The 27351-nt window shown below is 41.4% G+C and overlaps 1 protein-coding gene across 1 annotated transcript; it reads right to left on the reverse strand.

Moving 5' to 3' along the window:
* Positions 1-19215: 19215 nt before the first annotated feature.
* LOC124169497 lies at positions 19216-20425 on the reverse strand. Its single transcript, XM_046548133.1, has 3 exons — positions 19963-20425; positions 19803-19886; positions 19216-19700 (listed from the first exon to the last, which is right to left on the reverse strand). The coding sequence occupies exons 1-3, from the start codon at positions 20021-20023 to the stop codon at positions 19216-19218; spliced, it is 630 nt and encodes a 209-aa protein (XP_046404089.1). The 5' UTR covers positions 20024-20425.
* Positions 20426-27351: the final 6926 nt, after the last annotated feature.

Below are 27351 nucleotides of genomic sequence, written 5' to 3' on the forward strand. Positions count from 1 at the left end.
TTTCAATGGTTCTAAGGGCAATATCTAGTGGAATAAGTCTCAATAATGCAGTATTCTCGGATTACTGCCGGAGAACAGCGGAACTGTACGTGGACCTGTACCCATGGTATTATATGCCAACCACGGTCCATAAAGTGCTGATGCATGGAGGAGAAATTGCGAAGGAGGCAATTCTCCCACTAGGGCAACTATCCGAAGAGGCATTGGAAGCTAGAAATAAGGACTCCCGAAAATTTCGTCAAGGTTCACTAGAAAGCACTCAAGAGTGGCCACTAATCAGGATCTCATTCAAAGAATTTTGATTACGTCGGATCCATTTATTTCATCAACCCTAACAGAAAAACAGAAAATATCAAGGAAAATGCCTAAAGAATTGAGGGAACTACTAGATTTAGATGAAAGTGAAGGAGAAGAGTCAGATAGTGGTGATGACCAAGATTCTTCGGAGGACTGAAGTATTGAATTGATTGAAGTTTCAAACAATAATCATAATTACTAACACCCAGGGTGGTATTAGGCAACATCAAAATTGTACATTTTCTTATTCCTAGGTGTTTAAAATTAATTTTATTTCATTCGTAAGATTTATAGTTAGCATGTTTTGCTTATTTCATTGTACACATGTTTATTATAATTTCAAATTATTCCCTTCAGGAGTGTATATCCTGCTTTTTCTTCATCAAATTTGAAAAATATTTTTATTGGTCTGTCTTTTGATTTAGTATTAATTGAGGTATATTCTCTAGATAATTTAAATTGGATGGGATGTTCAATAGTTAAACATGCAATGGAAGAATAAAAATGCTATTTCATAATTTCCATCTTTATATATAATACGCCATTTTATTAAAAAATAAGGTAAAAAAATCTATTTAATCATTTCATTATCCCATCATTACTAAAACTTCCTCGTGGTAATATTGCATGGTTAAAAAGGAAAAAACCCTTTGGAAAAACCCCTTCGGAAATTCCCTCCTCGGCCGCGCGGTATCATAAAATGTCCCTTTTCGCACGCTCCTCCTCGGCGTAGGTGAAAAGGGAAAGAATTACAGAATTACTTTCACTACAAAATGACATTGTATCGGGTAAAAAAATGGAAGCCAAATGGAATTTCCACCAACTGGTAACGTTATTATAGACTCCCAGCCATATGAAGGTGGATTAATGGCAAATGACAAATCGAAGAGTGAGAAAGGACAAGTCTAAAAAATTTATGCTCCACCCATACTCATAGAAAATGCACTTACAATGTAAGCCTGCGAATGCAAGATTGAAAACATATTTTCATAAGTTATTAAAAAAAACTGAATCCATTATTGATGCAATGTAACAGCAGTTAATTATAATCACACAGTACGAGGATAATTTAATTAAAATCCATCTAATGCTGATAAAGCAAACAGCCTTGCACCAAACCACCGTCCGCGAATGCCACAAAATTCAATAATTACGGCTAAATGGAAAATGTTCATAGGATAGCGTCACTAAAACCATGTTTTGATGAGAGGAAATTGATATTTTTAGGATGCCAAGATACAAATATTAGGGCACTGGGCTGAAATACTTAGCGGCCATTATTATGCTAACGGGTCAGAATGCATTCTCGTTTGAATGCGAAAATTCCAAAAAGAAATCCATCTTCGAGGCCCTGATGGCGATGAAAAGAATTTCATCGGAGCGTCGCGTCGGCAGCGATGGAGATCAAGGTGATTGCTTGGATGAAATGCCGAGAAGAATTAACTGCCGGAAAAAACTTCGGGTGTCTGGGCGTATAAGCCACTGGCTTGGTTCCCGGCCCCGGTGCGTTGCATCCTCGAAGGGCTCCCCTCAGCCCTCAAACTCTGCCGGGAAAAACTGGAGTCTTACATAACTGTAATTCTTGCTTAAAATTCATACATCCTGGTGAAATATTTCTTTTCGAAGGCCTTGCTTTCCAATAGCGAGAGAATATATCGCTCAAACAGTCCACTCCATCTACCAAATACAGCTCATATTATTCCTCGCCTATGTTCACTGCTTTTTCATCTATCTTTTGTTTCGTGCACTCACATTCACGGACAGACGTTTCTTCTTTCGCGAAGACGGAGAATGCGCGCGTTGGCAAGCGTATGATACATTCGACACGAGAAATAAGCAATATTGTAAATCCTACAATGGACTGTTCATTGAGATCCAAAATCGCATTTAATTATAAGAATTTGGAATAAAAGAACTCCGATTCCAAATGTTTCCCACATGCTTTCACTGCACACGGAATAATTTAATGCTTGACTGACCGAGGGTTCTTACGAGGTTGAGAGACAGAACCGATTCCGTGAAAAACCGATTCTGCAACTGCGAGATTTCATCCATTTGCCAGAGGAACTGCGGTTAAGAAATGATACTCCGCCGTCGCTTCGGACGGTACCGATTGACATGAGCGTGAAGAGTCAAATGGTGACAGTGTAAGTAGTAAACTGATTAACAGCTATGCGTACTGATGGTATTTTTTTCCCAAGGATTTAAACTGTATCTATAGCTGCATGACAAATGCATGAACAAAACTAAGACCAAGTTACACTTATAAAGTGCGAAATCGAATAAATATGCGTTTCTCGTCTCGTGAGCCACTCAAATAAGGAAAATACGTTAAACGCAGCTCTCTAAAAGAAAAGTCGAAAAATGGCATTCATCTCGGGTATCGCGTAAGCATTAAAATTATTGATGAAACTGCTTCACTTAACGTCTAAAATAGTCCAACAAACTGACTTTGGTAGGGCGGCACTAACCTACGACGAGGCCGGGGGTGTAAATGCGCCTACTTAGGCTATGAATGGGAACTCATCGATAAGTGTTATTAAGGGAAGGATAGGCGGGGAATCTCAAGGATCTTGATAGATGAAGAAGATGAACTAATCGGTAGAGATGCAAAGACGCGGAGAGATACAAAGCGAGAATAACCCAAGCTAATCCATTCCTCAGAATTGGTATAAGTAATGAAGCTCTAATGAGATACGAATTGTTTAATTGGTAGAAAAGGTAATTTAATGTGGAGTATTCAACCAATAATATACGAGGGACACCCGTAAATAATTAGCATTTCAAAAAGTCAAAGTTAATGTTTTCGAGAAAAATCACTGGATACAATAGATTGCCGTTTCTCTAAATAATTGCTGTTCAGGGCAATGGAATTTTGAATTCTATTAATTTACTGTGGGTAAAATATTAATTAAAAAATTAATATTTTAACCATTTCTCTTTATCCCTACATGTCATCTGTGATTCGCGGTCGGAACGAACAAAATACGGATAAAAAGCGTATGAACAAATGACAGAGACAAAAGGCAGTGGAGACATGGAAAGCATCAACCGGTGGAAAACCCGAGAAACTTTTCTGCACCCGACACGCGGAAAAACCTAATGTCATACTCCAATCAATATCTGATCTTCGCAATTTGTCATAGAATTAAAGAACTTATTCTTCAAAGTTGCACTACATTCGCGCGGATTGGAAACAAAACATTTCCCAATGCAGAAGGATGTCTTTACCGCGACCTAGTCTCCCAATACGTCGAGAAGGGGTGGCGCTGATATATCGCTGGCCTCCCTATTAGAATATCCTTCGACTGCTTTGAAAGGAGTTAGATTGGGAAGGAGCGTTACCGATAGAATAGAAAAGAGAAGCAGAGCAGTTGTCGAGATGAGGACGGGAGATAGGTGAAGGGCGAGCATTGTTGCGGTGGGGTTTTGGGGGGAGTGGTGGGAGGGGGGAGGGGCCGAAGGCACAGACACAGTGCACTCACTCACGCTGCTCAAAACAAATCGCTCCAGCCAAAAATGAAAATCTTCAAAGATAGAAATAGATTTAGCCCCCAGAAGTAGTTAGGTGGATATGATTCTTAGACACGGAGACGAAGCAAGTAATCGGCCTCAACTCCTGAAGGGGCTAACAATGACCTCTTTGGTACATCTTATTCTCAAAGAAGGAGGGGAGTTAGGATTATAAATAGTCAGAATGAAAGAGCAGTCAGTGACTCAAGAGCAGAATGAGATCAGAAGGAGATTAGAGTGATAGAGAAAAGGCGCTGAGATGCAAGTATCGCGAGGAAGATAGAGGCTATGCGAGACAACCACGCAAACATAAGATATGAGCGTTGGTGCCAACAAAAGAAGAAGTGGCTGCGAGGTCGCCGGCTCGTTCTCCAGCGCGTCGGACGCCATAAGCGAGTTATGTTTCGTCTAGTTTCTCTCTTCTCCTCTGCACCCGTAGTCAGACTCACCAAGCACCAAAGGAATTGTGAGAATGTCTTAATGTATGTAAGCATCTCCAAGATTAAAAATATTTCGCGGCATGAGAAAAAATTCAAATGTCTAGCGTGTCCATGTCGGAGTGATTCACACTCGGCCATCATTCTTCCGTCCATCTTTTCACCGCGGGCAGAGTTCACAGGCGAGATTGCAACCCACAATGGAGTCTACTGTTAAGAGCGATGAAAGCATTCTGTGAAGCGGTATCAATATGCTTCAAATCCACGAATGGAAGTAGAGAGAGAGAGAAGTAATGGAGGTCAGAAGGATGGAGGAAGAAAGAGGGACAAGGAGTATAGCATATAGGAGGGCCTAGATGAAGGATATTTCACTTAGACGACACAAGCAACGAGTCAAAAGACCACTTTATAGATAAATTAATAATCTATTATCCATAAGGAACACTAAGGGGGGAGTTGAGATTCCAGTTCATATGTGTCAATGGCGGCGATCGTAGAAAATATTTGCACAGTGCCTGATGAGGTGAGCTCGTTATGAAATTAGTGAAGGGAAGGTCGGTTTCAAGCTGAAAGGAGAGTTAGCGTGAAACTTCGGAATTCGCACTGCCGTAGTGGTTGTTTCAAACGTTTGATTCCATCCATTTATCCTTAGTCGTAACCGTCAATCATGGAAGAAGATATTTCGGGATGAAAAATGGCTCAAAATATAGTATTGAATCGGGAAGTGAACTCCGGAAAAGATGCGACAAAGAAACAACCCAACCCAATGTAATCACCTTGAGTGCGGAAAATCGCTTTTAGTTCTGTAGAAGAACGACAGATGCCACTGAGTTCGCATCCATTTTTCTATAAACGTCCCCAAGGTTTAAAGACTGTAAACGCGTTTCTCGGCAAAAACCATATTCAACGTATCGTACCATTTCGGAGCGTGTTTCGGCGCGAAAATTTCATTATATACCGCGATAGCGGGCCACCGCCCGGCCAGCGCGCCCTAGGCGTCGCAGTCAATGGCCACACAGCCTTCCGTGACCCCTGAGGTCAATCTAATCCTGCAGATAGCGAAGCAGCAATGTCAGCTGTCATCTTCATCTCTTAATTCGGCACTGTCGCCACCATGGAGACACCAGAACCACTTCAAAGCCAACTGGCCACCCCATCATTATTGTCGGCCGTTCCGAAAACCACCGTTTCTGCCCCTGATTTCGCCCCTGGGACCATTCCTGCCACCCCTGATGCTCAACCGTCTACCAGCACAGCCGCCATCCCACCCCTGATGTCGCTGCCGTCACCCACAGCTGCCGCAGCCGCCAAGTACGCCCGCCAGGCAAAGAACGACCCTAGAAGGGCCAAAACCATCTCTTCGGCGGTAAGTACTGTCCTCCCTCTTGTCCAAACAGTGCCGCATAACACGACGCAAACGCCGCATGACCAAGACAACGAGGGCTTCACCCTCGTTGAAGGGAAAAAGGCCGCTCGTCCAGGAAAGCGCTTCACGCAGACGGCTCCGGTTAATTTAAATAACCAATTGCAGCCAATTGCTGAAAGTGCCGCAAATAGTGTTAATTCTGAACTTCCTAAGTCCCCTAAAATGCCTTTAATTAATGTGTATGGTGTATCTGAGTGGGTACCGCTGTACGAGGCGCTGTCGGCTGCACTTGTTGTGCCGCCAAAGTGCCGCCTGAGAGGACCAACCACCGTGGCCATCACCACTGCATCGCCCAGAGACTTTAACGCTACCAGGCAGATCCTGTCCGAGAGGGGTTTGGAGTTTCATTCCTACCAGGCGACCGAGGACCGTCTTGCGGAATACTGCTTCCGTGATATACTAAGCAACACTCCTGCCGAGGCCGTCAAGGCGGCCTTGGAGACCAAAGGATACCGACCTAAGTCGGTAGTGCAGCTGACGACGACGCGGCCCACTCAGAACGATAGGCAAAATGTTTTAAATTCTGTTCCCCGGCGCCTCACGCCTGTATATCATGTGATTTTTTTACGCGAATCCAAATTGATTGACCTTGAAAATCCGTTCTATTTGCTTGGCATGCGGGTAAAAGTTACTCACTTTCAAAAGCCTAAAGGCGTGCTGCAGTGCCACAAGTGCCAGGGTTTCGGGCATTCAAAGAACTATTGCAACATTCGGCCACGTTGCGTCAAGTGCGCCGGGTCGCATGCGACGGCTGAATGTCTGCGCGTTGACCACTCCACACCTTCGAAGTGTGTGAATTGTGAGGGAGATCACACAGCCAATTACCGTGGTTGCAAGGCTTTTAAGTTTGCGCAACAACAGAAATTGGCTCGCGTAACAAAGCCCAAGGATCAGCCCAAGGGAAATCTTTTATTCCTGCTCCTGTTCCTTCCTTCAATGCTTGGTCACGAGGTCCCGCAACGGACCGAAGTGGCTATCATTCTCTACCTCCGCCTCGCCCAAGACCTACTCCCACTGTACCTCAGCCGACATCCGCCGGCACTCAATCTTGCCCGACCCCACAACTTGAAAATACTTCCTCCGACAACCTTTTCACCTTATTCTTGACCATCAGTGACCAATTGAGTCTCCTTAAGACAACCAATGAGAAGAAATTGTTTCTTCTCAAGCAGATGTGCGCGCTGCTCGAGAATGACAATAAATTGACTCGGCGGTATTAACTTTTTCTGTTGGAATTGCAACGGTATCCGATGCCGCCAACAGGAGTTTCTAAATGTCATAAATTCTGGCACTTTTGATCTGATCGCCCTTCAGGAGACGCATCTAATTCCCTCACAACATTGTGGCATTTTTAAGTGTTCCCCCACCCCCAAAAAATTTCTGGTACCCTCCCCCCCAGAAATTCCTCGAACTTCCTCCGAACTTATCCGCAGAACTTCTCCCGCTAAGGACTTTTCGCGCTAAGGTTTTTCGCGCAAAAGGCCCTGTAGCAAAATACCCTGTCTCGCAAAATCCTGTCTCTGGAAAATCCTGTCTCTGGAAAATCCTGTCTCTGGAAAATCCTGCCTCTGGAAACCCTGCCTCTGGAAACTCAGCCTCTGGAAACAGCCTCTGAAACAGCCCCGAAACAGCACCGAACCAGCCCCGAACCAGCCTACCTGCAATCCAAGACTTATATAGGACTACTGCGGAGGAATATTTACTCCTTGGCAAGCAAGGGGAAATCGGTGCTAAGGTCTTAGTATTGCATTTTGGAGTGAGAAGTTTTACCATTGTCCTATCACAACACTCTCTCCCTCCAACACCTCACCCCAGTATCTCCTTCCCCTCCATGTGTTCCAATGAATTATCCCGCTGATTCGACTGATGTCTCAAACCCAGAAGTTGAGGGGAAAATTCTGGGTGGTATGCTGTTGACTCAAAACCAGGGAATGGTGTTTTGCGGAGCGGCCGTTCTGCAGGGGCAGTGACGCACCAGTGGCGCAGTAGTTGAATTCGCCTGTCTACCCCTCCACTCCCTGGAAGAATCCCTCCCCTCAAATCCTGTCTTGTCCTGAACACGCAAGCTCTCTTCTGCTCGTGCCCTGGTCGAGGACGCATGTCTAGTGAGACATGGCAAATTTTGAGCAATTATTCGGCTGGTATTTAGCTGGAAATGTTTCCTTTGCATCATGAATTACTATCATTGTTTTCTGTAATACTTCTGATTTTTGTATACTCTACTTTGAATACTTCGAACGGTAATAACTCGTAAATTGTTTTTGGCTACCTTTTTCTTGTGAGCTGTTTCTTGTTTGTGGAGTCTTTCCCTGATCCAGCTTGTGACCGACGGTTGGAGTATTTCCCTTGTCTGGGCCTACGTGAAAAATCAACTAGATTTACGACGTAACGTCACAACATTTTCATATTCCCAATTTAAACTCTTTCGGCGTGATCGCTCGAACCGTGGCGGTGGAGTGTTGATCGCAGTAAAATCCACCATGAAACATAAAGCACTGCCTTCGCATGCCTTTAGCACATTAGAAACCATTGGTATTTCTATTCCTACTCCAACGGGCGATTTTTATATGTATTCTGTCTACCAACCCGCGGCCAAACCTCTCCAGCGTGACGAAGTTTGTTTCTTGTTATCCGCCGACCAAAAAATCATCGCTGCCGGCGACTGGAATGCAAAGCACGTAGATTGGGGCTGTCAACGCACTAACGCGCGTGGGACGACTCTTAACAGTTTCGTCTCTGATGGCGTGTGTAATGTCGAAGTGCCGCTCTCGGCGACACATGTTGATTCCTTTGGTAACATGGACATTCTCGATCTCTGCGTGACAAAATATATTCACCGAATTTCTACTCCCAAAGTAATTGAAATCTTTCTAGCGACCACTTTCCGATCCAAATGCATGTTTGGGTTCGCCTGAAGAGTTCATTCCGTCACCTTCAGTGAAAACCAATTGGCAATTTTTTGTCAATCATACCAATGACTCCTTTTCCCAAATTCCTATTCCAACCTTAGCCACTCCTGATGCAATTGACGTGCATGTCCAGTTAATAACATCAAAACTCCTTGACGCTCATGCCCTTGCCTCCCTTCCATATTTCCGGCCACCGGCCGATCCAAATATCCTTCCTGACCATATCCTTGAACTCATGAAGGAACGAAACCGAATGCGTAGACGATGGATTAGGAGACATGACGTTACTGACAGAAGACTACAATTTTCTTGCCGCTCGTGTGAAGCAAGAAATTGTCCGACATCGTAGGGAATTATGGATGAACAAAATTAATTCTCTTTCTGTTGACGATAACTCCATTTGGAAGTTATCGCGTTCCCTGACAAAGAAAGGGCCTTTTCAGGTTCCTTTACGACAAAATGACATGTTTATCCATGACGCTAAGGACAAAGCAGAGATCTTAGCTGACGCCTTTCAGGCCACAATGACGCTAAAAGCTGATTGGTCGGTGACTGACGACGACCAAGAAGCAGAAATAGAGTACTCTGCACTTGCAAATACTCCTACTCCTCCATTCATTCCTGCGACTGAGACTGAATTGAGACTACTCATCAAGTATCTCAATCCAAGAAAAGCGTCTGGACTCGACGAGGTGTCGAACAGACAGCTGATGAATGCACCTAGACCTGTCATTCTCTATCTCCTAGCGCTGTTTAATAACTGCATGGCCGCCAGTTATTTTCCATCTGCCCATCTGCATGGAAAGCAGCGCGCTTAGCCCTCATTCCTAAACCCGGCAAAGATCCTTCCATTCCTCTCAACCGCCGCCCAATTTCCTTACTTTCGAACATCTCAAAAATGTTCGAAAAAATCATCAAAAACCGTCTCGACATTTACTTACGGACAAATGACATTCTCCGCCCGGAGCAAATGGGATTCCGCAAAGGAATCTCAACTTTGCACCAAGTCCTAAGGCTAGCTGAATTTGTTGCCCAAGGTTATCAACGCCGTACGTATACGGCAGTGGTTTACCTCGATGTCACCAAGGCCTTCGATCAAGTGTGGCACAAAGGCCTAATTCTTAAGCTTTGCAGGGCAAACATTCCGCCCGATCTCTTGAAACTCATACAGAGTTTCTTGCACGAGAGAAAATTCCAGGTAGCCGAAAGCGGTGAATTGTCGCAAGCGAGAGAAACAAACTGTGGCGTTCCCCAGGGCGCCATTTTGTCACCCACAATCTTCAACCTCTATGTCAATGACCTTCCTTCTTCTCCACAAACTCAAACTTTCATGTTTGCCGATGATACCGCAATAGCGGCTCAATCCTGGAGCGACACTTACGCTTTGCGTAAACTCCAAACCCATCTTTCTCTTCTTGAAAAGTGGACTGTTCCGTCGGAGATGACAATCAACGCTGCCAAAAGCAGTCTTGTCGTCTTTCAACGACGAAAAAAACCTATTTCCAATTCCCTTACCTTTAATTCCTGCAAAGTACCAATGGTTTCAAAACACAAATTCTTAGGGTTACATTTCGATACCAAATTACTCTGGTCCGCGCACGTAAAGCAAGCCTTGAAATCTGCCACTGCAGCTAGGATATCTCTTGGCAGTTGCGAAGTGTTCGGCAGCACTTCCCTTACGAATATCAAACGCTTAGAAACATTCCAAAATCGTACTTTGCGCTACATCACAAACCAACGCAGACTCATTCCAATTACCGAAACAAGACGCGCTCATAATGTACCCAAAATACACGAGTTCATCAAGTCACAAGCTGTGCGACTTCAGAACTCCCTTTCACGTAACCCGCTCACAAATACACTATGGGATTACCCAGTACATTTCAAACGCTTCAAAAGCTACAGACTTCCAAAAGAAATATTATTTCGCTAATACCAAATTCTTTCCTATGTCTTTTCTTTCAAATAATTATTAGTGTTGTCATTGTGAAACTGTTTTGTGGTTTGAAAAAAAAAATTGTTAAAAACAAAAAAAATATAAAAATTGTTCAAAATCAAGCAAAAAAATGATAAAAACTTGATAAAATATGTATTAAAAAATAAAATGAACAAAATGCATTGTATGCAACAAAAAAATGATAAAATTGTGTAAAACTCAAAAAATAATTGTTTAAAACTTTGAAGTGTCATTTTTGGGCCACTCAGGGCCGATTCACGGCTTCCGTCGCCGTTAGTATGTAGTCTTCTTAACTTTAGAGTGCTTTTGCACATGCTCACTAGAAGCCTGTCTTTCTAATTCTCCTTCACTAACACTGGAAAGGTAACACTGGTCCCTATACACTTGCATCGTCATTTTTCCCCTGTTTACGCACTTCGCGTAAAATCATCGCCGCCGAAGAGGTGGTATATATACACACCGGAGGCTGGACGGACTTTGGGTATATAAACCCGTCAATTTTGGGCCATCGTACGTGCTACTGGTGGACCAAGTCCCTCAGATTTGGTCCACAGAACGAAGCAAGCAACCTAGAGCTGTGATAGCGAAGAAGAAGGCCAGCAAAACTGCCTTGGACTCCAAGGCAAAGGCCGCCACCTCCATCAAGTGCCGCCTTGACAAGCTGCCACCTGAAGCTGCTGAGGAACTCCTCACACCATCTGGTGCCACCTGGCGCTCATCCCTGGCCTCGCCGCCACCTGCAGCCGCCGTCCTGCCCAGCCCGGAACCTTTAACGGACCCAAAGAGGACCATTGTGCCTGCCAGCCCGCTGCTGCCTGCCTCCGATGCCTGTCCAATCCAGGGGTCCATTTCTACGGACTGTGCGCAGCCGCCCGCTGCCGCATCCTGCCCACCTGCTGTCCAGTCATCAGATTCGGTGAGTGCAAACCCCACTTCCAGCCAGTGTTTGAGTGCGCATGCCGAGTGTGATAGCCTGGACAATTCTAATTATACTGTGGTGTCGCCCCGCCGTAAGGCATCTAATCCGAAACCCATTGCTCCCGTAGTTATCCCATTAAAGAATCAATATTCAATTCTCTCCACTATTCCTACTGATTCTTCTGGCCCTTCAGGCATTGCCAATTCATCAATTTCAGAACAAAATACTCCTTCTCAATCAACCACGGCAATTAAGCCAAGAATCCCGCCAATACGCCTGGCCGACACCACACTATGGCCCGTTATTCATCACCAATTAAGTAAAAATTGCTCTTCTCCGCCTATTTCTCATGCCACGAGCGCAACTACTGCTATTTTAAAGTGTCAATCTGTAGCTGACTTCAAAACTACCAAATCAGTGCTCAACGAACTTAACATTCCATTTACCACTTACCAACTTCCTGAGAATCGCCGCCGCGAATTCGCGCTTCGCGGCACTCTTGTTTCAATGTCCGACGCGGAAATTTTAGCGGACCTTCAGTCCAAAGGCTTTCCTGTTTGTACAGTTAAACGCATCTTTTCAACCCGGCCTTCAGCCAATCAACGTAGTTCAGGTTTGAATTCAGTTCCCAAATATCCCACTAGAGTCTGTCATATTTCCACCGATTCTAATACTGATATTCCGGCATTTTTAAACCTTCAATTTGTTCTTGGCCTTAAAATTTCAATTACCAACTATGTCAAACCTGCGGTCCCTGTCCAATGTCATCGCTGCCAAGGCATTGGACTTACCAAAAACCATTGCTCGCTTCCTCCAAAGTGCGTTCGATGCGGCCAAGACCATCTCAGCCAAGATTGCGCTAAATCTACGGATGTACCAGCTAAATGTGCCTTATACAGTGGAGCTCATCCTGCCAGTTACCGCGGCTGTATCAAACATAAGGAGGCCAAAGCAGCAATGACCGCGCGTCGTCAAACCGTTTCCCAAATCCCTGCCCAACCACCTCCCCTTACAAAATCTTTCGTCTCTGCCGCAAATCCTAACTCCTTTCCTTCCCTGCCTGCCAATCAATCCTCCGCCGCTCCTTCCAACTCCGAAAATCAAGAACTCCTCTCCTGGTTCCTCGATATTAATTCCCAACTGTCATCACTCAATACAATAGCAGAAAAGAAATCATTTTTACTCTCCCAACTGCTAGTTATTCATTCGCGATAAATTGTCCAGGCTACAGGGCAAAACATAAAACTAATACAGACTTTTATCCATTACAAATTACACTGCCTTAATTATTCCAATGTCTATGTGTCTTTCCTATGTCTTACCTCCTTCCAATCAGAGGTATAAACGGTTTTTTTTTAATTTGGGTACCTTTTACCTGCATCTGGATTTCCAAATGTGATGGAAATAATAATTTATTTTAAATCCATAAAAAAAATATTGAAAAGAAAAAAAAAACTAAAATGGACCATGTAATGCATTCCTTATAATGCAAAATAAAAATCAAATTGCTTTTCTTTTTCACATTACAATCACTATCACTGACAACAGAACATATGCGCCATTTATTTAATTCTCTATTGTAAACTGGCTGGTTGTGGTGAGTTTGTACTCGCCGGTACAGCACTGTAAACGCGCCTTCGGCGCGACCAATACTGATTACACAGGATCGTCGTCGTCGATACCGAAGAAGGTTTTTTCTCATGAGCAACATTATAATTTATTCCTATTTCTGAACAAAGCAGCCTAAATGACAGAAAGGGAAAGAGTTCCCGGTTTCAAAATAGTTTACTGTAAATCAAAAATACGGAGGCACAAAGAAAAACCAGCGCAGAAGAACAATTCAACTGATATTATGGTGAAAATATCGTCCGAATCAATGAATAAAGAAGCCAAAATAGTGTGTATTAATCGCTTATATAACACATTTCTTCCCAATGTTGCGTGAACGCAACGCACACTTAGCGATTTTTTATCTCCGCATTTGTTATTGATAAGAATGTAGGTGGATGGAGTAAACGAAGAGAAATAAGAGGCAGAGTGCGAGGTTGTTAGAAAAGGTAAGACGCCTGGCTGAAGGAGGTTGGTCGGCGCCGAAAGACATGAATGGAGGAGAGACAAATGCAAGGGAAAGAGAGAGCGTGAGGGAGGGTTGGGAGAAATGAGGAGGATAGATTGTTGGGGTGAGATAAGGCGGAGGAGGTGGGGAGATGGCGGCGCCGATAAGGGCGCCCACACTGACAGCGGCTGAGAAATGGACAGCCCCACACACACATACACACACAGGAACAAGACGCGATCCAGACTGCTACGAAGGGTGGGTCCACAACCTCCCCTCGTTATACTCCCCGAAAAACCTCCGCGGTAGCCTAGTCACAACCTCCTCTTCCCCGTCAGCAGCCCTTTGACCTTTTCCCGTTTAAATTCAAACCGAATAATTGGCCTTTTAAATATTTTTACTTTTAAAATTATGTGAGAATTGATTTCTGAATACAAGTCCTGTGCCCTTTTTTCTTTTGCAACTTACTTTTTCTTTCCACCTGCAGGGCTCTTTTAAAGAATTCCGATTTAGGGGCCTGAATAAGCGATCTCATTATGTGAGAGTGAGCGGGGAGGGGACGCAAGCGGCCTTCACACAAAATCCGTTTAGTCACAGCTGTCGGACAATACCGGAATAGAAGCGCATATCCAAAGTTCGCACACATTACAGCCACTCGAGAGGCCTCTTCATAGACCTTAAGCTCCTTTCCTGTGTTCTCGTATCTAAAAATATTTCATCACTTCTCTAAAAGTTGGTAACATCGATTTTTTTAACGCCGACGAGCTCCAAATAAGGGGCAAGTCGTATCACTACGCATAATTTTTTTACCTTTTACTATCTTCCGATTTATATTATCAAACATGAATGCCCTCCTAGCAGCACACGCAGGATGAATTTTGTTGTACTCGAGGCGTGGGAGGGAGAGAAGCGAGCGGGGGGGGGGGGGGGCGGGATCGGCTTGCTGCTCTTGTATCCGCGACGCTGCGTGGGCGTTGGAATATATTCTTCGCGGACGCGGACCTCGCGTGGAATCGGCAAGTTGCGACGGGGAATTAATGGGAGACCACATAGAATGGCCATTTCGTTTAGAGGATCGATTGAGAACCTTTTGGATAATGTCAAAGGCCATTTTTTCTGAAATGGGTGAAAAAATACCAAGGAGTGATAAGGTTCGCAAAAATGGACGCATTTTCTTTCAATTATCCCGAGCGGCGAGAATATTATCTGAAATTGAAATCTCCTCTGGTGACTCCATCTGCCGCCGCCGATCAGAAACACTTTTGCCGAAACAAACAGACCGACGGAGAATATAATCGCTACGCGCCCATTTTGATCTATCTCATGCCACTCACTATTATATCGTCCGAAATCCATTGTCACCGGACAAAAATAATGTCAGAAGTTATATTCATGGTTCAATTTCACTAAGAGATTCAGAGTTTCAATTTCACAATTTCAAGAAATAGAAGAGATATTTTTTAAGTTTACTCAAAATATATTTATCTCGACAAAATGAGACAGCTAAGGTTTTTAAATGCTTTGGTGTACGTTACATCGTTGAAACATGCATAATAGGATAGTTGTGGAGGGTTTGAAGCGAGAAGGAGGCGTCTAGACGATTGGGGAGAAAAGAGAAGAGTGAGGGTGATAGGGTGAGCAGAGGGACAATAAAGATGAGAGGTAAGCGATTGATGAGATAGGGGGGAGCGAGTCTTTTCAGAGCCAACGCCACTCGCCATTGATACGAGCTCACTCCGTGGAGATAAGAAGGAACATTAACATTTAATGCCTCCATACATATTTAACCCTCTTCCAGTTTCCTCGCATCAATAGATTTTAATGGCTCATACCCGGCCGGGAAAAAAATATGCTTTTTAACTCCTTGTTAATTCTTGCTTCAAACTAACGAGTACATTCGTCCAAAACATTTCTTTTCGCTAAACTCTCAATGGCTCATTCTGTTTTCGCTCTGAAAGTCATGGATTTGCTAAAAGGAAGGCAATCATGTTGAAATAAGTGCATTAATGCTGGAATTCCCACGTCGTCAGTATAATGTAATGAAAATAAGCAAAAGTTCATTTTTTCATGAAAGGGAAGACTGAATAATTATTATAATGGCGAAGTTCGAAGCATTCAGGGATATGTGGTATAACTTCAAAGTTCAATGCGGTTTCGAGAAATAAGGTAAAAAGAGAGCGAAGTACGCAGTTTTAACCAAACTTCTCTCTATAAATATTGCATATCTTATTTGCGAAAAAACGCTTTATAATGACATGTGCTGTTTCTAACATGAAGTAATAACGAATCTTTTTAATTGGAAATACAGGAACTAGAGTCAAGATTACTGGCAATAATCCGATGTGCCGAGGATTAGGTAATACATTCACCGGCAATGTATACTAATTCTTATAATGCGGATTGATAAGGATTTGAAGATTCTACAGCAGAATTAAATGTTTATGACTCTTTGTATCCCCACGGAGTGAGCTCTTATCGGTGATATTGCGTTATAATCTAATGCATCGAAGGGCGCAAATATTACATGACCTGAGGGTCTATTCTCTAACTCGAAGGGCGGTAGCTTTCTGGTGGAGAGATGCTTAATTAAGCTACTTGCTCCCACTTGTATTCTCTAACGCTGAAACTCCGGCTAAGGAGCTAGCGGTTGCTACCGGTAGCTTAGTAGGCTCCAATCCTTATTCTCTATGGGCTGTGAAGCTACCTCCGTAGCTTCAAACTAGCTACCACGGTAGCTTCGCGTAGCGTGCCCTCGGGACCCCGCGCTTCAGCTAGCTACCATCAAAATACATAGCGAATTCACATGAACCGCCGTGAACCAAGTGGCGCATGTCGCTAATCTTTTGTTCCATCCCATCGGTATTTTTCTTGGTACGGCTTGCGATGGAGTGGTAAACAAGAAAAGTGTTGACTATTTTTGTTGTTTTCCGTAATTATTTTCCTTAATGAGGTCGGGAATGCTGCGCAAATTATTTGAAGCCTTAAATTATTGTATTCTTAACAAAGTAGTGGGAATGAGTGATAAATTTTGTGACTAAACGTGTATGTTTTGGAGTGAACTATTGATCGCGTTAACTAGTTGATTTCATTATTTGGAGAAGAAAAATGTTGCTTTTAATCATTTTATTTCACGTGAAATCTTATTTTGCATTAAGTAATTACTAGTGAGAAGACAAAACTCGGATACAGTGATTATAATTGATGTTGCGAGAGATAGTGTGTTGTAGTGACGGTACAAATTGATGCGTTGAAATCATAACCAATGCCAATGTATCCACTGCACAGAGATGGATCTCTTATTTGTGCAAGTGTCTATACATTTATGATTAACTTTCCCGTGCATTTTCAACTACGATCTTTGTTGTGAAGAGATTTTAGCCACGGATATTCCCGAAGTCCACGGAGGAAATCATCACAAAAACAATAATATAATATATGACTTTAATATTGAGAGAAGGAACTGCGTAGGTTGGTTTATCATAATGATGGTCAAGTTATAATGAATCGCCCTCGCTTGCAATAGTGCAAGGTTGGCGGTTGGCATATAATACTGATTCATAAAACCATTTAAATATTAATTTAGCTGTCGCGAGAACGGCACGACGATAGAGGTTTGTGTAAATATCGTTTGAAGCATGTTGTGAGCCTTAACACATTCCATGCGGCTAAAAAAATCTTGGGTGTTCCGGGTGACGGAATTTTTTTATTTTAATTTCCAATAGATTTCGGTTTAAAATGATTACCTTGAAATCTAAAGTTGCCGATAACATACGGGAAATATTTATTTTTAAACTTTTTTTTCGTGACATCTTAAGATGTCGTCCGCCATGGCGAAACAATGCACGCATGCAACCGGCAATACACCAATACCCGCAAATTCTATTTTTCAAATTGCAACAAACCCCTTCTTATTCTAAAGTTCATTTCAATTTTAGTTGCTAACATTAAATAATAATAAGTACTGAATATAATTTTGAGTTAAACTGCAATATTTTGTGAAGTTTTTTAGCTTCCTGCATATCGAAAACAAAACAAATGATTAGAAACACTCCAATGGTCCGGGCAATGGTCTATTGGGTTCTCTACAGCACACTTACATTTTTTCCCGCACATTTGGCTATTCACAGTAGAGAACCCGATTGGCTAGGTCCTTCCAAAGTAATACTCCGAGGAAGCCTTAGCTAGGAAGCAATATAAGTCGATGAAGAAGAATACACATTTTTCTTCAATTTTTTGATTCCAACAATTTGCTGTAAGCTTTCTCTGCATGACTAATACAATGCTTTTTTGAAAGTAAACCATTATTATTATACATATTTAATGTTTTATTTTAGTTTAAAGTAAAATACATTGTTGTAAAAATAAATATAGCACTTATCAAAAAATAGTATACAAAATAAAGAGTAACTTTTTCATTACACTTAAAAATACATATTCAATATTTCTCTGGCATCTTCCCATGATATTCAATGAAGCAGGGACGAAGACATAATCCGGGCTCATCCGGACAATCTGGGCAGAAAGTGGTGACGGTCTTCCTGACTCCTTTGGTGTGACAAACGCGGCATCGCTTTTGTTTCCGTCTATTCCCCCCGTTGGCAGGAAAGAAAGCGGGAAAATGAGATTCGGGGGGCTTGGGTGTGGATGGACGTGAGGTAGGGCCTGTTTGTGCTCCTACCAGGGATCGTATTAGCTCTATGCGGAACTCGTACAGTGTTTTTTTGTGTCCACTGTATTTTTGATACAATAAGTAACTATTTATAATGATCAACTGAAAGATGTGTATTCCTAATTTCTTATACCACTTGACCGATTTATGCTCACAGGGGTAATATGCTAGCATTTGGTCGCCGTGATCAATGCCTCTCATAAATTTGTTATACATAACTATCGCCTCCGGTTTTAATTTCACTATTCCTTTTCTGTTCGGGACCTCAAGCAACTGGCTCCCATACCCGGAGGTGATGACCAAAACGTCCCGTTTGTCCCTCCATTTCAAGACGCAGATGCCATCATGACTCCACTGCTTTACTATTTCACCCTTCTTAATTTTTTGGGACACAATTTCCTTGGGATTCCCTGCTCTGTTTACCCGCAATGTGCCTGTGCAATATATTTTCTTTCCCAGAAGTTCTCTAGACAATTGCACACTGTTGTAGTAATTATCTAAATAAACAGAATGGCCAAAACCCTCTCAGCCCTGAAGTAGTTTATGTACTACATTTCTTACGTGCCCCTGCCCTCCTACTTCCTTGTCTGCAGACCCAGTGTATACCAGCATTCGAATTACTATTCCGGATGATTCCGTTAACAAATAAATTTTAATGCCATATTTATGACGTTTTCCTTTCATGTACTGTCGAAAAATCAGACGGCCTCTCCATAAAACCATTGATTCATCCAACGATAAATCTTTAGCGGGTGAATAAATGGCATGCATTCTACCTTGAAAATGATTAATCAATGGCCTGATTTTGAACAATTTGTCTTCTGGTAGAGGCTCATTTTCCGTAGGATTTGCATCGAAATGAAGCGTTTGCAAAATGCCAAGAAACCTATCCCGAGGCATGTACCGTGAAAAGCACGTTAAATTGAATAAATCGTCCTTTTTCCAATAATCCTGGATTCTATTAAGCCTAATTGTTCCCATGTGGAACAATAACCCAAGGAACTTTTGAAATTCGTCTCTCGACATATGTTTCTAGTCGGCTATTCTGGCATGTGGCGATACATTTGCCGATTGAAGGGTCTCAGCCTGCCTGTTGGTTTCTGAAACCAAGAGGTCGTAAAATGCCTCATTGGCTATGAGGTCAAAATAATTGCGTGGGTGATTGCCAGCAGGGGATTCCTTCAACCCGGGACAACCAGCAAATGGCATCCGTGTGATAGCAGGCTGCTCATTTTTCCACATTTCACAAAATCTATCGGTACCTGAGGGGTTTGGTGCCATGGTTTCAATGATGGTATCAGTTGCAGAAATATTGGTCCTGTCACGCTCAGAATCTCCAAGGTCCTCGTCCTCGCTCTCATCTTCGCTGTCGCTGATTTCAGGGTGGAAGTCTTCCGCGCTTTCCTCCCATAAATCCTCATCTTCTCCCGAAGAATCTGTCTCAGATAGTAGCCTCCTCAAGTCGTCTTCGGTCAATCTCTGTGTTAGGGCTCGCGAAGGATCATTCTTTGAACATCCTAGTTATTGATTACAAAAATTATTTAATTATTGCAAAAAATAAAAAGATGTTTAAAATTGAATAAATTTTCCAAACTGCACTCGCAGATACTGAAACTCACCGGAGACAGATGGTCCTGTTTCTGCTTCAGTTTTCTTGCCATTTTCATCTTCTTCCAACTTTCTCTTTCTCCTATTTCCTGCTCCTTATTATACGAATATAAATACATTATTAAGATATTTATCCTACTGAACATGAAAGAATGAGTGTTGAACACTTACCAGAATTGAGTACGGTTGTGGTGGTATCTTCTGAATGGGAGATATATTTCTTCCTGTGCATTTCGAACGCCTACAGTCGAAAACGCAATATATCTCACGGCAGCACGTATGTAAGCTGAACTCTTGAGCTGAGGTGCAGAATCAGAATGCCGTGTGGTAGGACAGAGCACCATTCGCGACTAACATTTGAAGGAAGCATGCGTGGAGTGACGGTAGTAATGAAACAATGTTTCAACCTCCGGGAGTAAGCCCCGTAACAGAGAATTTTCCAGACAATTTGTAAAATGGACTCTTCATTCGAATGGACGGAAGGGGACAGGTGAGCGAGGTGTAAGAAACAATGTAAGACCTCCTGCGTAGGAAGCTCAAATTATCATGTGCTGCTAGCGTTTTATAAACACCGGGTCGGTAATTGTGTGCTGCATTGGAGCGGAGGAGCGAGGATATGTAGCAATTTTGGAGTGAGGAAAAAAACTCACCATGAAACTTATATTGACCAAGTGAAACACCTATGAGTTCCTCCCTGCCCGTCGTTTTATCAATACGCAAATTTTACGCAATGATAACAAAGAAATAAGAAAAAAATATATGAGGTGACGAAGAGCATGACCCAAAATTTTGAAAAATTGCGAAAAAAAAACAAAGATAAGATGTAGTGGATATATAAGAATTCAGAAACGGACAATACCATTGAAAAGAAGGAATCTTAATTTACTTAATTGCGTCGAAAAAAGACATTCTGGAATAAAACCGGGCGCGAAAAAAAATAATGAAACGATGTACTACTGATGACATCTTATGATGTCACCCGCCACCCAGTGAAGACATTCGTGACATCTTATGATGCCACCCGCATGGAACGTGATGATTGCTTAGGCCAATGTGAGCGAAATGACGTAACTTTCAAGCATAATTTTCTCCACCTTCCCATTAACTTTGTTGAAGATATTCCCGAAATAATATATATACTTATCATATATACACAATAGTTATCGTATAAACATGTAATTGCGATATTCTTTCGCAGTGCAAGAAGGAACAATCTCTGCACAGGAACAGTTGGTCATCAAACTTTTTGTATCAAACATGCAGAAGCATAAGGAGCGATGAGGGAAAAGTTCTCGGGAATTAGAGCAACAATGTCATTGCATTGGTTTTATGTGTTTTCAGTTTTTAACATTTTCCCTTCACTATATTTACATGACCTATTGGTTATGATTATCATTCGTGAAATAAACTGCTAAATCGATCGAAACTATTGAATTGATATCTATAATTGCCACTTAGCCAAATATAATTATTTCTACGCATTTCTATAATAATGAAAGCTAAAGGCACTCAGCATTTCGTAATTTACAAAGCACATTAATTTCAACTAGAAGAAAAAGTCAGCCGAGAACGACTACATTATTATGATTTTCCCGCAGGTCACACAATAAAACGAGCGATTTCATTGGTTCTAAAAGTAAAAACTGAGTTCGCACGAAATATTTCTCGTACCCCATATCCGGTCTGAGAAAGCTGCCATAAATTCTAGGTCTGAATTAGCTACTCCCAGTTAGGGAATACGGTTGGTAGCCAATTCTGGTAGCTAGTTCGAAGCTACCAGAACAGGAGCTTCGAGTTAGAGAATACACCCCCTGATCATCATGTCCTCACAAACGAGAGTCTTTTGTTTAAAACAAAGAAAGATACGCCAACAGGCGGCATTTGTTATACTCTCTAGACTTAGACCATATAAGCAAGTAGACCCGCCATTCACCACCCCTACCCATGGGTCGCCGTGTGGCCAACATCTCTCCTCCGCTCCCCTCTCTTCCCACCCATTTTAAGGCGGCGTGACGTCACGCTTGGGAAGCGCATCGTTGTAGTCCATGGCTACGAATGGGGAGTCACTGTATCACTGAGGTATTTTGACCATTTTCTTCGCGATTTTTTAATGAAAGTACTAATATTTAATGCGTTATGTACGAGAAGTATTCTTTCAACCATGGTTGGATTGGTGAACTTACAATAAATCAACAGTGGCATTTTTCGGCATTGTCAGCGACGAAAACATATTGTGGCAGTAAAATGAATAGAAAGCCCTTTGTACACTTCCGCAGATTTTTTTCTTATCTCATTAGCGATCTAGCATCATTTGGAACATCGTTATAAAAGTATGAAATATTACAGAAAAATTGGAAACGGGGGAATTTCAGAGAGGGAAAGGGTCATGGTGTAAAGGGTGCAAAGAATTTTCCGGTCGTCCATGAATTAACGCCATGGAGAAAGATGCGGTAACGCGGCGATGCCTTCGCATATTGAGATTTTTAACGGCCACATATGCGATGCAAAGTGAACTGTGCGCTAGTGCTATTAAAAAAGGGATGTCAAGAAATCAGCATCCAGATGATTTAGGTAAGTAATTTAATTCTTTCATAAATGCATATTTTTTTATTTAGCATACAGCTCTCGTGTTATTTATATTTTGTGGTGGTGGAAAAAGGTTTAGTGCCGGCCATGCAAGTAACACCTACGACTTACGTACGCTACGGAAAATTCTGGGAATAAATTATTCCTATTAATACATTAATAAGTTAGAAAGAAATAGAGGATTGGATTGAAATAATTTAAAAATAAATTTGCTTAAAAACAATCAATTTAATTTAATTTATGAACTAACTTACTAAATATTTTCATGTAATTATGTATGTATGTATATACAGAGTTTTCAATTACATTTTTGTACACAATTTATGACATGATTTAATTTTTTAGATTTTTGTCATAAAGCGTAACGAAAGAGAATGAAAATTCAAAGATCATATAAGAAATAAATCTCATTTTATTCAAAAGAATCCAGAAGCGATTACTTTGTCCAATTTGTGAAATGTAACGGATAATTTCCTACTCTGCACGGCAGTAGGAATGATATTTCGAAGCACTTGGAGATAAAGCGCCAAGGAACATAAAAAAAGATATAAAAATAAAAAAAGATATTTAAATACTGCTGCATATTCCTCCAAAAAAATAGTCATTTTTAGAAAACACATCCAACTTATGGGGACGAAGAAAAGAAGGTAGGATTAGCAGAAGGATGTCTTTCCATGCTATTTTTACTTGTTATTCCTTCAGATCTAAGGCCTGTACATCAAAAGTTATCAAAATGGTTTTGCATCGCACATGATACTTAACGCCGTTCAAACAGCTGCTAATTTGCTGACCGCAGATGTGGAAAATATTGATATAAAATGTATTTTTGTTTCTATATTACATTGTGCGTGTCCAAATGCTGAAAGAATTTTGTGAATCTGCGGAAGTCGAATATAAGAAAATACTTAGTTACTGTAACGCGCTAGTTACCTCTTTCGTCAACTGTAGATAGAATTTTGAAATTATACCACACTATGAAATCCTACTTTCGGTCACAGGTATTTAAAAGAATGGACGCTTTATCAAAATTATATTGAACATTTTCATCGGATTACATTAAAAATTACAATGTTCGACAATCATTCGGTCATTGTTCATAAAATTTCCCATATAACAATATTTCCGAGAATGATCTTTTTACTGAGGTATCATTATAAAAACATATATTGGTTAGAAAAGGATAAAATCTTGGGCTTCACCTCAAATATTAATGGAGTACAAATGGTTATAAATATTTCATCATTTTGAAACAGCATATTACATACAATATTGCACTAAAATTAAAGAATATTCGTGGCCCTTACAACAAGCCAGTGCTGCGACTGAACGCATTTTTTTTTCTACTGTAAATGAAGTGTGTGCATCAGAAAAATCACTATCAAGTGTTGAGACTTTGAAAGAAATTCAATGTATGAAATATAGCTAAAAAATTCATGTTAAAAATTTCATGACACTTTCCGCAACAGAAATTAAAAAAAAACTCAAATATAAGAAATATGCCAAAGAAAAAAATAATGCTAAACTTAATTTTTTATGCATCATAATTGTAAATTTAAATGTGTTGACATTAAAAAATACAAGAAAACTATTTTTGCGTTGTAATTTTTTGTTATAACGAATTTATATTAAAAAAATAAATTTAAATAAAGACAACATTTTTTATCAAGAACGGTCAATGGTGTCTCGCTCTACGAGTGTTTAAATTTGGTCACCTTAGGTAAATATCTCGCCACCATAAATATCTAGCCATGGTCTAGGCGAGGGGAAGCCATGGTCTAGATGGGGCAACCCAAGTTGTGACATTTTAGCATGGGAAAGATGAATGAAACCAACATTTCAAGAAAATAATAACAGCGCTTTATTAGTTTATGAGGTTTATTTCCTGGAAAAAATTTGTTTTATTTTAGTTACTTATCTTATACATATCATTTTTCGTGGGTTTAAAGAAAATTTGTTGAATACTTTCGTTTCAATTCAGGACTGATTTTGCATAAAGACTTGCGATATTTGCTTCTAGGTGGGCAGCTGCCCCTCGCTAGGTACGCCCATGTTTACACATGACATCCTAAATCTATGTATTTAATACGATCGCTTCTTGCTTAATGTTGGTTTATGTAACTTTTTGCACACAGTCAAGGTTATAAGATGCCTTAGTTCATCGCAAAAATATATTTTTTAAGTCTATGATCATTTTCCGTGCCCAATATCTTCACATTGCAGCGGATGAGAGTTAAAATCATCTCAAGCGCGTATACGGTATATCGTCTGCAATCCCAACCGTGACGTCACGCTCCCTCATTTCCCCGCCTCGTGATGTTGGCAACAGCGTTCCGACCCAACGGCGGGCCAAGTTGCTTATATGGTCTAAGTCTGTAGATGTCAGTGAGTAATGAAGAAGTCGAAAACTGGATGGAGAGTACCTGTGTCTCGTGAAAACCTTAAGAACAGCTCAAATATCTGTATTGAAAGGCATGGGAGACTTAATAAGACAATCTTGGAAGGTTGAGTGTCCGCCAATAACTGCAAAAAAATTTAAGTCAATATGAAAGTCTGCTTGAATTCCGCAATGTCTCTATCTTAGCGGAGCGAATCCTTCGAGTCACATGACGATTTTCATGCCAATAGAACTAAATGAGATGGAAAGGGAATGAAGGAAATTAAATATACTTTTAAAAATATATTACACCAAAAAGTGCATTTGCAATTCAAGAAAGGGACGAACGAAATTCGTGAATGGCAACGGATTTTCAATAGTCTCGGTGAACTTTTCAAAATATGAGTTGCAATCAGAGCCTCAGAGTGCAGCAGACTCTCGCTTTGCTATATTATTATTCCACTGCAGATCGAATTTCATTGTAAAGTGAAGCGGCAATCGGCTTCTCGACTGCTCCGTTTTGTGAGCGTCAATGAAAATTTATGTTGCTTTGACAAAAAAGGTGTTCTGTTTATAAATTAAGCGTATAATGAAATAAATGATGACACCTTGTACAAATGGAAGAAAAATTCGACGAGATTTAAAATTTTAAGAAGCGCCTGCCAAATCAGTTCAGATTGGCCAACGAATCTAACGTAAAGCGGTGACTAATGTAGGCACAATTAAAAATTGCTCTTAACTGCAAAACAGGAAAGAGATGATATCTACCTTAGGTCACACATATTCAGATAAATGCAAATTCTACGGAAGAAAATGGCGAAAAAAAATTGAAAAAATCTCAACAGTTTATTAGATTCAAAGATTTGCTACAATTTCGTCGTAAGTCCCAATAGCAATTGAAATAAAATGTTCAGCTACATGCTCACATTATCAATACAAACAAGGATGTGGATGGAGTCAGCCAATTAGCGATATTTCTTTGCGATATATTTAAATCCATTTGCGGTGAAATTCAATGTAATTTACTCAGGAATAATATTCCTCTCGACTGGGAATCGAAACGTGGAACTGAGGCAACTAAGAAGCTCACTACGCTATCCTCGTTCTTTGATTTCAATTGCAATGGAGACGTACTCCAACACTAAAAATCCCAACTCATCAAAAGAATTCGGCGCACTGAAGCGAAAGATAAGTTAAACCAACCTCCTTGCATATTCTTTGTTTTTAAGTTCACCTTAATTTATTTGTCAGGGGAGTTCCGTATTATCATCGTAAAGGATAGGAAAATTGCCTTCTTGTGTTTCTGGATGCTCCACTGGATAAGCAGCTGCATAATTTCTGGAGTAAGGAAAAGCGATTCAGTCGGTGGGTAATAGATATCTATGGCTAGGACTGGAGGAGGATGGGTAGGGTTATCAGATTATATTTATTTACATTCTCATGTTATCCACTTCAATGCTTGCAATTATAAGTAATCAGGAAATCGTTTGACCACCAACTGTCGAGTGCTGTTCGAAGGTCATCGCGTTATGACACAGTCCGCATGCATTAACCTATTTCCACCATCCTGCGCGCCTTAAAACAAGGCCGCGTCAAAGTTGGGAACGTTATTATGGCCCGTTTTCTCTCGACATTTTTCCTTATGCGATGCAATGGTCGCTTACTAGCTCACCATGAAACAATTATTCATCTAATAAATATCGCTAAAAGTTGTATTTAATCTGCTATTAAATTTCTGAATCCCTGAAGATCTATCGTACTAGCTATTCTAAAGGAATTCGACATTTATTCAGATAGCGGTTTACTAATAAATAAACATTTCTCTGCCATGATTACCTTCATACCAATTTTGCCCACGGCAATTAGTTTCAGGGAAGTCTCGCCTATTTTTCAAAAAGTTGCGAAGGAAGTCGGCGGATGCTCGCCTGTCAATGTAAACATGTCACCGAACCTCGCTCCTCCCTTCTGACGTAACGAGCCACGGCCAATCATCTGTTTCTAAAGGCCGTTTTACATGGGGCACGTTATTGCGCAATCTGACGTAGGTACGTGCGAAGGCGCAATCAAAATTGCGTCGTGTAAAGCGGTGAATTGCTAGAATACATGCGTGGATGCGAGACGGCAAAATAGTCCATGTTTTAATTTCGTTCATACATTCGCGCAATTTCGTACCATTTTAGAAATTAATGCAGCTCTAACCTGCGCAATTCCGTGCCCCGTGTAAAACGGCCTTAACGCACAACAGTGAAACTAAGCACAATAGGAAGGAAAAGAGTATACATTAAGGAAAGAAGTGAACTGATAGTGATAATATGGGAGTGAGTGGCGGGGTAGGATGGGAAGGAGAGGCGTTGCCGCGGAGATGAATAGCAATAAATTCGTCATTCATTACGTCTGTTTTCAGGGATGCGCTTTCTCTGCTACCCGCTGGGTGGCAGTAGTGGCGGCTAAAGAAGAATAGTCGATGGCCATATTAGCCACAAATATTACAATAGAGGATCCTCAAGTCAGCCTCGTAATGTGCTGACGTCCACCGCACATTGAAATGGGTTTACACGAGTCGCGTCACTGACGGACAAATTGATCCGAGTTTCACGGGG

Source organism: Ischnura elegans, chromosome 12 (genome assembly GCF_921293095.1).
Source record: "Ischnura elegans chromosome 12, ioIscEleg1.1, whole genome shotgun sequence".
In the NCBI taxonomy this organism is placed as follows: Eukaryota; Metazoa; Arthropoda; class Insecta; order Odonata; family Coenagrionidae; genus Ischnura; species Ischnura elegans.